Source organism: Eleutherodactylus coqui, chromosome 5 (assembly GCF_035609145.1).
Source record: "Eleutherodactylus coqui strain aEleCoq1 chromosome 5, aEleCoq1.hap1, whole genome shotgun sequence".
In the NCBI taxonomy this organism is placed as follows: Eukaryota; Metazoa; Chordata; class Amphibia; order Anura; family Eleutherodactylidae; genus Eleutherodactylus; species Eleutherodactylus coqui.
Window position 1 is genome coordinate 121,005,017 of NC_089841.1, and position 13,227 is coordinate 121,018,243.

The window sequence follows — 13,227 nt, forward strand, 5'->3', positions numbered from 1 at the left end:
CAGAGAGGGACACCGTATATCGGCTGGGCCTGAAACCCCGGCCGATATACGGTCATCTGAAGCCGCCCTCAGTCTGTGTGATGTTGTTAAATGGATCTTCCAAAAACAAATTGTTTAAAGTGGGTATAGAGGCACCCCTATCATGATTACTGGTGATGATCTGACAGCTCCACACTTATAATAGAGGAGATCACAGCTCATCCTCCTGACTGTACTTATTTATGGTCTATAGCTTAGTTTACACTTTCACCCCAGCAGACAAAATTTAGATATGATATAGTCTTAACCAATGTTGGGCTGATGCATTATGGAAGTGAAAATAAAACCTCCTACCAAAAAATCAAGATGGTGCTGGACAAGCATCAGACAGGGGGCTCCACAGGGAAGTGACTAGAAAACACAGAGACCACTTCCAGACAATCAGGTGAGGGAGGGCAGGCATGGAAATATGTGTTTTCACCAGTGTAGCCCCTTTAAAGATTTTGTTTTCCATCACTTTAGCATTTAACATATCGGAACGTGTCCTAAAACACTGATCAGTAGGGATCCAGCTGCTGGGCCCCTTGCAATTCTGACAATTGGCCAGGATCAGTCCCATGTGCTGGTGATGAGCAGACAGCTCTATGAGCCCCATTGTCTGCGTTGGAGACACCATGCACGTATGTTACTCTTTTCCCTGGCACCCAGAAGGAAAACGAATTTATTTTCAGGCTTATGGGGTATATCGACCCGAGAGCAGGCTCACACGAGCGTAATTGCATTGTGCAATATACACACATATAATACCCAGTGAATAGAGTCAATAAAACTATATGGATTTTCATTGATCGATTCACACTTGCGTATATACATTGCATAAAAAAGAATGGAGAATATTCTATTCTACTGCATATTACGCATGATAGAGCCCTATTCTCTATGGGCGTGTAATAAATGCTGTACATGCGCAGTTACATTGCATATGTGAGGTGTTTTGTACACATATTGCTGGGAAACAAGACAAGGAAAGTGGAAGAAAAAAAAGCCAGTGCGTAATTGACCGTGTGTTAGGTGACCCATAGACATGAGATGGTTGTTGGCTGAATGCCCATTCGTTCAGCTGACGGCTATCTATCTTCATCGCCCCATATACCTGGTCAGCCGGCCGGTCCAGCGTGCAAGTGTAATGAGAGGAGAAAGTTGTTGCCAAACACTTTTGGCGGCTGCTTCTTCCCTGAGAGTAGATTGGGTCACCTGACATGCCCCATTTTTATCTGCTGTTGGGGCAGAATTCGGAGGTGTCATACAGTAGATAATCAGCCAGTCCTGCCACAATTGTCACGTTCACCCAATTGTTGTATCTAATATGGCCAGCAGTACATATGTGGACATTTGGTTGTGACTGCATTGGCACTGGTAACATGTTGGCACAGCTTGGTGATACCCTTTCATCACCAATCTGTTTCACATCCAAATATTCCATGACATGGGGTGCAGCATTGTTTTTCTAGCATATACATTTTTAGTTCTTCCTTTATCACAGACATTATAACTTTTCCCTTTTTTCCACTTAACTTCCCTATCTCTCATGCTGCCTCTTGTGACACAGATGTGAAGTTCTTGTTTATAGTGAAACTTTCCACCAGTCATCAGTGGAGCCAGTAGTTGAATTTAAATGAAGAGATGCCAGATGGCTCTATTTAACTTGGATGTGCAGGAATGAAGTATAATATTGTTCTCTTCTTCTTTTTCTTTTTTTTTTTTTATTCTGCTCTTGAATCTTTAACCCCTTAGTGGCAAAGCCTGTTTACGTCTTAATGACCAACTAATTTTTCCGTTGTTTTTTTTCATCGTCGCATAATGTTTTAATTTTTCCTATGACATGGCCATATAACGGCTTGTTTTTTGCAGGAGTGGGGTGCATATAATACATTTACATAACTTTTATCACTTTTTTTTTAGGGGGGTTGGGGAAAAATAAAAAATTCCATTTTGTTTTATTTATTTCATTTATTTATTTTTTTAACTTTGCTATTTTTGTACACTGAAGATTTGCTTTTGAATCACCATATTCCAAGAGCCATAGAAATTTTTTCCCCCATTGACTGAGCATTTTTTTTGGGATGAACTCTAGTCTTCATTTATCCAATTTTTGGGACCTGTAACATTTTGATTGCTTTTATTCCACTGCAAAATTTTTTTTTCTGCAACACGTGAACAGGATTTCTCAAATTTCCGTGCACTTTGCTGCTGCTATAATTTGCACAAAATCCATAGAGGGTTTGCGATGTTTGAACATAGCCAAATAGAGAACTACCATGGGTTTCAGACTCTCTGAAGCGGTTAGTGGCCACATCCTTGGTGGCTTAAGGCAGGGAAAGGGTTAATAGGCACACCTATGACACACCTTTGGCAGTCTAGCATAGGAACATCTTAGCTTAACTTGGGGTGCATGTCCCAGTTGCCCCACCCCGTAATAAAGTAAAGTACTACAACTTCGAGCATATGTAGGACAGTACAGGTTAACAGAGGAAGTTATAGGGGAAGCATATGAGTGGGAACTATAAGTTCCAGCAAACCCATGCTGTTATGTGATGTTAGAAAACATTACAAGGGGGCAGTGTGTAAAAAAATACAAACAAAAAAAAAAACCCTCCAAGCACATCCAGACTATTATAATGGGAAGTTAGAAGGTATAGGCGGAAAGAACTACAACTCCCAGCGTTTCCCTGGCTATAAAAGCTAACCTAAAAATCCATTACAGGACCTTCACTCCACTGCTGAGCCCCCCTTGTAACCTCATTGCAGGTCCTTCAGCTCTAGCATACAGCCTAGCCTCCACTACTGCGATCATCCCCTCATGACCTCCTCACAGGTTCTTGATCCTCTCCATCACCGCAGGTCCTTCACCTTTTCACTCCTCTTTTTTACCGCAACTCCTTTCTGCAAGGTGGCACTGCCTGAGGCAGGAGGCTCCTCTTGCCTCAAAGTAGTGTCCCCTGTATACATGATGATGTAAAGACATAGTAATATACCGGCATGCATCAGACCATTCACATGTACTACAAACCTTATTCTGTTTTAGGTTATATTGACACTTCTGTCCTTTTATGCCAGGTTTACATTACTTTGACAGTCAGAATAACCTAGCTGCACTACTTAGAGTGACTGTGAGCAGAGCAGAACACTAACACGTTGACAGACTTCTATATTTTTAGGGTCCTAGTGACATTAAAAAAAATGTATTCCCTTTTTTCTGTGCCACCCAGCACTCTGTCATCTTTCGTATTTTTCAGACAAGTTATCTCCAACCAGCCACCATCCAAAAAAGTTTAAATTGCTCATTCTGACCAAATCTATGCAAGCTTGATCTTCTATAGGAGAACCAGTATCTTCCAAGAGCTGCTTCAAAGGCATCTTATCCAGCCAACTAGAACCTGGATGAGACAGTATCTACAGATAGGTGTCTGGTTTGGCTGATATTCCTACTCATGTTTAAGGCTTTTTATTTGGGTAGTTACCTATAGGTGACACCAGAGAGATGTTTTTCACCTTTCTGAGGAGTGCTAATTTGCATACTTCTCCCAGAAAGCATTGCTTATAAGACTTACTACAGCAGATACATCTGATCAATACCTTCCAAGAGCTGAAAATATTGTTTTGAGAGTAATAGGGATGGACAAACTACTGTACAATGGAGTCCAAAGCCCAGAATGAGCAGAAGTGTAAACAGCAAGTTATATCATTTTTATCAAAAAGATTAAAGGGGGTTTTCAAGTTAAAAAGCATTGGTGCCATTGGAGGGATGAGCCATAAAAAAACAAAACAGTCTTGCAGCTGTCATGCTGCTCCCCCACTTCCAGTTCGCATAGGGTCGCATGGTTTAGTTGCATGACTGCTGCAGCCAATAGGAGGCCTAACAGATGCGGTTGTGCTGGAGCCCCGAAATGGCGCTATGGCAAGTATACTGTTTTTATATAGTTTTGGGTATAAGGTGCCCAAAACTTCATAAAAGAAATAAGTCGGACAATCCCTTTAATTATATGAATTTCCTCTCTTCCTGCTCTATACAAGCTGCCTGCAGACTCCACTGAATTCTCAATGTTACAGGTTCTCTTCAATGGACATTAGTAGCTGCCAATCCAAAAGATTAGACCTGAGGACTTTGACTTCCTGAGTCCATAAAGGCAAATGCCGTATGTTGACAAAAGTATTGTTATACCCACCAATTCTGTGCTGTCAGGCAAAGGGGATATGCCGATTGATTGGTAAAGACTAGCACCAATGTTTATAGTGAAGCCCACCCCCCACGCTAATGGATACAGAGACAGTCTGGCCAATGTGGCATTACCTACCATGACGGAATACATTGGTATAGCTCCATGTCGCTACTAACCTGACCGAGCACCATGTCATATAGCACGAAGTGTTGAGGCTTAGTTTGAGGAGCAGAATGCCTGCAAACTTCACTGGCCAGCCTAAAGTCCGGATATCAATCCCATCGAGCATCTTTGGGACGAACTAGAACGCCATATCCATCCACGCCCAACATTCCCTCATCACTCTCCGAAGCTCTCCTCAAGGAATAGAGGCAAATCCCTCCATACATCTATCAGAATTTGGTGGAAACCATGCCTAGGAGGGTTACTGCAGTCATTGAGGCCAAAAATTTTGTAAAATATGACTAAAATTGAATTTAATCAACTTCTGTGTGTGTCCAAATACTTTCAGCAACATGGTGAATATAAGAGGGAGCAGGTGAGGCATTACCAAACAGTTTCTGTATAATATCTCATATATTACCTCTGTTTTCCTGTTAGGTACACAACATACTTGCAGAAATGGTGATGGGAGGTATGGTTCTAGAGACCAATATGAATGAAATTGTAACTCAGATCGATGCTCAGACAAAATTGGAAAAATCTGAGGTAAGATCTTATATCTGTATTGTTATTGTACTTCATCAACAGACCTCCTAATATAATGCATTGAAATGTCATAAAGTTGTCATCTAGAACCATCCTCTTTCCTCAGGCAGATGGAACCCCCAATGATAAGCTCTTATCTCAGGGGAGAGCTTCTGGGGCATCAAGTGTAGTATTGCATAGTTCCCCACTATAGACTACATGGCTGCACCAAGTATCGCAGAGCAGTAGCCACTCATGGCTACGGCTAATAAAGGGCTACCTAGCAACAAATGTGCTGCTAATTAATCCTGTGCCTTAATGGGCTTTTACAGTAGATCTGCTAGCTTTATGGGCAGCATACTACAGCTGCAGATTTGTACTTGGAGTAACCAAAATTGTGGCGAAAAAATACAGTAATGATATCAGTGTTTTCAAGGTGGGAATGTTCTCCCGTATTATTCCAGCACTCCTTTTACCAAATGGCGCCCATTTTATTTTTTTTTTTTTGGTGCAATTTTTAGCAAATAGGTTGAAAACGCTATCTTTTCTTCTTAGGGAGAGCACCTAGATGGTGAGTGAGGAGACTTTAAAGGCAATTCATGCTTCTCTGGGTAATATGCAAATAAGGGAGATGGAACAATAGCTCCACAGTGCCACCCATTGGCACTGGAGTTATTGTTCCATCTCCTTTTTTAGCAAATAGGAATACAGATCTGTAATATGCTGCTTTTCATGGAGCAACATATTCAGCCGCGAGATCCACTTTAAGTAAATAAATGTTCATAGCAAGTTATTTCAGTCCAAGAAAATATTACATGTAATCAAGAACAAGTATGGAGCACATTGATGGAATGAATGAATCTACCATATGTACTGTGTATGTGGACATGGGAACATCCTTTGTAAGTTTTTATCCTCATTGTTCTAATAAGATAGCAGAGTTTTAAAAAATCCATATAAAATTATACTTTTATAATGAAACTTTTGCAAATATCATGCACTTCAAAAAAAAAGCACTTTTTTATTTTCTTCACAAGTGACTTAACATTTTTAGAACTTTGTTAAACTTTGTATTTTACCATGCATTTAGCTATAATAGTTACATCTATAATACCTGTCATTAGAGACCATTGAACTTATATGTCACTTGAATCTTACATAGTCTTGTAAGCTGTGGACAAGAAATAAGGTAAGTAATTCTGTACTTCAAAGATTCACAGACAGTGCTAGTCATGTATAAAAAAAATAATACTGAAAAGTTTCTCACCCTCCACCTTCATCTCCTAACAGAAATATTGCCATGCCATGCACTTACCAGGAAGCTTTCAGGGAATAAAGATTATTCATTGCATGATGAGAAGGACAATTTTCCACTATACTTTCCATGCCAGTGCCTTGCAATTTTCAAGAACACTCATTGCAGCTATGGGAACCTTATTGAGATCACATGTTGCAGATTCTGCATCAAAAATCATGTACACATTGTAGTGTATAAGGACATCAGTTCTTTACGCGGATTTTCACCAGGGGATTCACCTTTGCAATATACATAAAGTGCAGATTTGTGGCAAAATCCACAGTGGAAAGGTTCTGCCATGACTAGCTTTATCCTTGTATACTCTCAGCCCAGGGGCGTAACTATGGAGGATGCAGGGGAAGCGGTTGCACCCGGGCCCAGGAACCTTAGAGGGCCCATAAGGCCCCTCTTCTCCATATATGGAGCCCAGTACTATGAATAAAGCATTATAGTTGGGGGCCCTGTTACAGGTTTTGCATTGGGGCCCAGGAGCTTCAAGTTATGCCTCCGTCTCAGCCATAATACTTTTAAGGGCTACAATTCTGTCCCCGTCTGTGATGAATCACTACAGGTATTTATTAGTTTGTGGAGCTCTCTTTTGTAATTAACCGTGCACTTTCGCGATCATCTCATTACCAGAACAGAGTTTGATACTCTGGTAGTAAACGGTGAAGGTTCCCATTGAGAAGAACTGTAAAGTATTTTGGCAAATCAAAAAACTTTTCATTACACAATAAATGAGCTTTATTTGCTGATACTCTAATACCATTTAAAGTTGGGCATACACTAAAGAGTTTAGATGTCTGTAAATATGGAGTCAGACCAATTTCTGCCGCCTTTGTGCCAAACAAGGGTGACAGATGGTGACCAAAGGGCGAGATCTGTGAAAATAATAGTTTGTTGGCAGATGCAGTTGTTGTCATACTTGACTAGTCATTTGAGAAGCGGATTTCTAAAACCTCTAGAGTTTGGGCTGCTTATACATACACAAGGCACAGAGGGGGAGCAGTCATTGGGCATCTTGTGGCTCCTGACATCAGCAATAAAAATAGTATGTTGTCTGCAGAAAATCTGCAGCATTTCACAGTACAAGCGATCTAGACAAGTGTTCAATAAATCTGCAGCATCAGTTTAGCTGCGGTGAGGATTTTGAATCCACAGCATGTCCATTTTTGCTGCAGATTCAGTGTGGATTTCACCTTTTCAAATGAGTGGATGAAATTCACAGAGACTCTCCACTGAAATCCATGAGAAATCAGTGATAAGTGCAGATTGTGCTGGAGATTTGTTGTGGATATTTCGGCAGATCCAGTACATCCCGTGTGAACATACTCTGTGTTTCCTAAAGGGGCTTTCCAGGCAGAATACCATTAATGACCTATTGGGACCCCTGACCGATCAGCTGAGTATGCACATACTGTCAGCGCCACAAATTCACATAGGTCGGAGCTGAAGCGTCCGCGACTACCTCTGTGTAGTGGCCGGTGCCTGTAACTGCAGACATGCCTCCCATTGAAATCAACGCCAGCTATGGCTGCAGTTACAAGTGCCAGCCACTACACAGAGGTTGGCATGGAGACTTCCTGTGCTTCAGCTCTGACCTCTGTGTATTTGCGTCGCTGACGGCATGCACCTGCTCAGCTGATCGGTCAGGGTCCCGAGTGATGGAACCCAGCCGATCAACTATTGATGACCTATCCTGAGAATAGGTCATCAATCGTATTCTGCCTGGAAAACCCCTTTCATGTAACCAATCTGGATACTGGGGTGAGGGTGCTTACATCTGCCGAATTGCACCATCCACTTGTTTCACTGGTGAAGCCATGTGGCCAAAAACTGGATTGCGAAAGTATAGTAATTTAAGGCAAAACGCGCATTGTGTTGCCAAGTGGCAATTTATCATCTGGCAAAAGACAGTGCCATTCGGCACGGGTTAAGCACCCTTATGGTGTATATATAAGGTTCACTGAACAGTTGGAAGAGGTCTTGCATTGCCAATGAAGCTTTACATTGCTCATTGTTACATGACTGTTTGTGCACACCATAACTAAAACCACAAAATGGGTTATCTTCAGGTAATTTTTCACATTAGATACAAAATTTCAGGCAACATCCAAATGTATAATCAACCATAAACATGTATAATTTTATCTGTACTGTCACATTAAAAATGTTCCAAGTGTCCCTGGGAGAGTAGATGCTCATAAATGCCGCGGCATTTCTCCATGATTCTAATTGGCTTGTCAGTTTTAATTTTGTTGATGAATGTAGTTATTTACCTTACCAGTGATCGGCTAACCACAATGCTTATCGCTTGGGTGAACTGAGCCAGTATAATTGAGTGATTAGAGGAAGAGATATTACCGGTGAGACACTGAAGAATAGAACACATTAACATGCATGGCCACAGTGGTTGAAATAAGCATTCTTCATGGTTAAAAACTATTAAGCAGATTGCAGCATTTATAATGATGCTGAAGAGCAAGGAGGTATGACCAGTAGCATGCAACCTACTGACTCTACATTATGGATGCCTAATATCCATATTTAATGTTCAGTCTTATGTGGGAAGTGATGACCAGCCCACGTGGCAGAGGTTCTCCTTTTAGACTGGCACCTTCATAAGTCAGAGGTACCTCTAACAATTACAGTCAAGATCTGAAGATCTTTTCATGCCATGCCGAAATTGAAGGGAACCTTTCAGGTCAACTAAGCTGTCCAGGTTACGGGCATAGTGACTGATATGCTGACTTCAGCTGTCCGTCACTTATACCAATTTGGTTTAGTGGTTTTGCAAATCTTACTTTTTGAGCTTTGCAGGGCTGGACTGGGGATGAGTCCAATGAAGCTCATACATATTTATATGGGCACGCTGTACTTTCTCTCTTCCTCCCTCTAGATGCCGATTGGCAGGTCTCCCCATATGCATAGTAACACAGAAGGTAGCATAGGGAGCTTGGGGGGCCTGATGGGTTCCCTTTAAAAGAGAACACTGGGCAAAGCTTGTACTTTGTATTATGCTTAGTGTAGGTCATGAGCAGGTGGTGCTTGACACAGGGAGTCTGTGTATCATGCTCCACCCCTAAGACCTTGCACAATGCATAGCATAGTATAGAACTGCTTGTTGATCCAGAAAGTAGGCTTTGATGTTCTTTGTTCTACTTTGCATTTTCCTTTTGAATTAATCATGTCCATGTGGGCTACAACTGTAATATTAAGGTAAGAATAGTTGGTGGGAAGTCTTAAAGGCTTGTCTCATGACCGGTTTTATCTGTCATGCGGATATCCCAGCCATGGCACGTCTCAAAGTGTATGATAGTGGGTGGCCGCACATGTGCACCGCTGCTCCATGCACTTTAATGGGACCAGCAGAGACGGCCGAACCAGCTATCTCTGGCAGTCCCATTGAAGTGAATGGAGTGGTAGGACGCATGTGCGCGGTCACCTGGTGGTGCCATACTCTTCAGCATGAGTCACAGCTGGGGTGTCTGCATGACAGATAAAACCTGTTGTGAGACAACCACTTTTATGGTAAATAACAGGGTTAGAAAGACCAACAAATTTAATGTTTTGCTTTTTTTTTTTATTATTATGGTAGTTGTAAATGGGAACCGGTGTGACATTGTCACACTGATTTATCGCATTATAAAATCCTAAATGTCAAAAGTAACCCTTGTAATTGAACGGACATGGTCATGGGCTAAATGCTATAGGTTTAATGGTTTTACCTCCTTGAAACTTAGTTGTTCCTTCAGTCCCATTATGAGATGGCAAATAACAGTACTGCGCAAAAGTTTTAAGCAAGTGTTGAAAAATGATGCAAAGTAAGAATGCTTTCAGAGATAGAAGTGTTTAATAGGTTTTTTTTGTCAAATAACAAATGTAAAGTGAATGAATAAAAGAGAAATCTAAATCAAATCAATATTTGGTGTGACCTCCCTTTGCCTTCAAAACCTCATCAATTCTTCTAGGTACACTTGCACACAGTTTTTAGAGCAACTTGGCAGGAAGGTTGTTCCAAACCTTTTGGAGCTCTAACCACATATCTACTGTGGATGTAGGCTATGCCCAAATCCTTCTGTCTCTTCATGTAATCCCAGACAGACTCAATGATGTTGGATCAGGGCTCTGTGGGGCCACATCATCACATCCAGGACTCCTTGTTCTTCTTTACGCTGGAGATAGTGTTTTTTTTTTTTATGACATTAGATTTATATTTGGAATTGGTGTCCTGCTGCAGAATAAATTTGGAGTCAATAAGACTTTTATTTTTTTTACAGCATTCTTACTTTGCAGCATTTTTTTTTTGCGCTTTTGAAATGAAAAATCTTATTTGTTATGCACCAACTTATTCTGCAGCACTTTCAGGTAATTTATTTGGTAGAAGAGCCTCTGGGAATTGGAATTTTCTTTCGATCAGTAGATTTCTCCTAATATAGGAAACTTTTGGGGCTATCTTCAAAGTAGCTTAAATAAACTGAATAATAACACTAATTGAGGGTCTGAACACCCTCTTATATTTGGGGATTTGGTTGTGTTTAGAATTAGCCAATCACATTTAAGCTCATGTTAAATATTAGTCCCTACTCCACTACCATTATTTACAGGGATTCTGATTTACCCCTTATAAAGTTCTGCTTTTCTAGTTGGATTTTCCAGACATTTTCTTAGTTGCACTTTTCAGCAAAAGCTGTAAAACGCTTACAAGACATTAAAGGGTTCTGATTGTTGAGAGGTATCTGTCAGAAAGGGACCAAAAACTTTCCAAGGCATTACATATACCATGGAACACAGTGACAACGGCCATCAAGAAGCGGGTTAAATTTGGCACGACGGTAACATTGCCAAAAACTGGACGTCTCTCAAAAATGAGGAATTTCTGGCAAATACTGGCTGTGTAGTGCATGTGACAACCCGTATTCTTCGTATGTCTGGGCTGCTGGGTTGGGGGGCAGGGGGGCAAGACGGAAGCATTTAATAACCAAAAAAAACATCCAAGCCCGGCTATGTTTTGCCAAAACCTAAAGCAAGTCTGTGGGAGAACGTGTTATGATCTGATGAGACCAAGGTTGAACTTTTTTGGCATTCATTCTAAAAGATATGTTTGGTGCAAAGCCAACACTGCACATCACCAAAAGACCACCATACCCGCAGTTAAGATGGTGGAGGCAGCATTATGCTTTGGGTCTGTTTTTCTGCTGCTTGAACTGGGACTGTAGTCAAGGTGATGGAATTTATGAACAGTTCCAAAAATATCAGTCCATTTTGGCACAAAACCTTCAGACCTCTGGTAAACAGCTGAAGTTAAAAAGGAATTTCAACAACCTGAAGCATACTTTCAAATCGAAAAAAAAATTTTGCCAGAAGAAGATTATAGTTTTGGAATAACCCAGCTAGAGTCCAGACCTGAATCAATTCAAAATCTTTGGGCTTACCTGAAAAAGGCTGTTTACACAAGATTCGCGCCAGATCTGTCAAGATTTTGCAAGGAAAAATAGGCAAAGATCGCCAAGTCAAGATGTGCCGTGCTGATGGACATCTGTCCAAAAAGAATGAATGCTGTCATAAAGTCAAAGAGTACATCAACAAAGTATTAGTTTTAGGGTGTGCATATTTATGCAACCACATTATTTTCCTACCCTAAAAGATTTGTTTTTTTAATGGAATTGTACAGATAATGGGTCACACTGAAGGTGGAAATAGATGTGAAATGATTAATCTTCGTCAGATTTTTTAACATAGCAACATTTTAAGAGTTGTGTAGAATTTTTATATCCACTGTAGACCCTGATCAGTCACAACATAGAAAGAGTTGTCCATTGAGGAGAAAGTGTCCTAGTCCTAAGATCGTGGGTAGCATTAAAATAACAAACTAACTGATATTCGCCCTATTGATGTCCTTGATGCGCCAATCTTCCACCATTCTAAACCCTTCTGGTCTCCTGAGCAAGTGATTTTGCTGCAAAGTTCACACACTTAGAACTTAGATGGCACAAGGTCACACTACCCAGAAGCAAATGGAGGTTGGGGGGCATTGAAGCACCTATTTTTGAATCAATTGTGGTGGTATACAGGGCTAAATTATGAAAATTGTTCAAAATAAAAATAAATATATAATTTATTACACACATCTGTAGCACATGCCTATTTAAAAATGGAATACAAAATTGTAGAATCAATGCATCTTATTGTAAAGTGTTAGCTTTATGCCATTCTCTTTCAGCTATAGATTATGTAACTTTTTCATGATTGTCGCTTGTGTATGCTATTTATTATGTTATCTGTGTCCCGTTCGCTGTAGTAGTATAAAGGACCTGTGTCACGGGTGGAATAATTGTACCGGTATGCAGGGCAATTTGGTGCTGGGGAATTTGTACCAAAATCTACAGGGCTGTTAATTTTCATGTGGAATTGCAGGCTGATTTAAAAGGGTTCTGACATGAAAAAAAAAAAATTGTACTCGCCTGGCCTGGCCCGATCGCCAGGCATGTACCCTCCAGCCAGCATCATCTTCTGTGCCTTTAAAGCAGAGCAGGAGCGGTCAAAAAGACCGCTTCCTGCTCTCGTCCGTCCGTCAGGACCGCACAGTGCTTGCTGTGGGCGGCCTGTCCGTCCTGCTGAACTCCGGAGTGCTGAGCATGCGCAGTGGAGACGCGGCCCGTCCTGACTCCTGTCAGAGGGCACCTCTCCACTGCGCATGCTCGCGATCCCGGAGCGGCGCGGCTGCTGGAGGAAGAAGACTGCCTGCCGGGAGGCATACTAGCACTTTCTGCTTAGGTTAAGCAGCGCTGCTGATTAGAGCCACCTGATTGGCTCTTCGGCACCACGTGACTGCACAGCATGCACCAATCAGGTGGCTCTAGTCAGGCTGCTTAACCTAAGCAGAAAGTGCTAATATGCTGCCGGGAGATGACCCCCCCGATGTCAACAACAACAGGAGAACAGGTAAGTATAAGATTTTTATGCTTTAGCAGCCATTAACCCATGGGTTACCTGGGTCCATTAGGCAGACCAGGGAACAATGGCTGCTAAAGCATAAAAACA

General features: G+C 41.4%; 1 protein-coding gene across 1 annotated transcript in view; it reads left to right on the top strand.

Annotated features, from left to right (window-relative positions):
* The window catches only part of AP3S1 (adaptor related protein complex 3 subunit sigma 1), a 67,036-nt gene that overhangs the window by 36,765 nt on the left and 17,044 nt on the right, over window positions 1-13,227 (top strand). Inside the window, exon 5 of the mRNA XM_066603088.1 lies at window positions 4,800-4,907. Within this exon, the coding sequence (XP_066459185.1) occupies window positions 4,800-4,907 (108 nt within the window). The remainder of the gene's footprint in view (window positions 1-4,799; window positions 4,908-13,227) is intronic.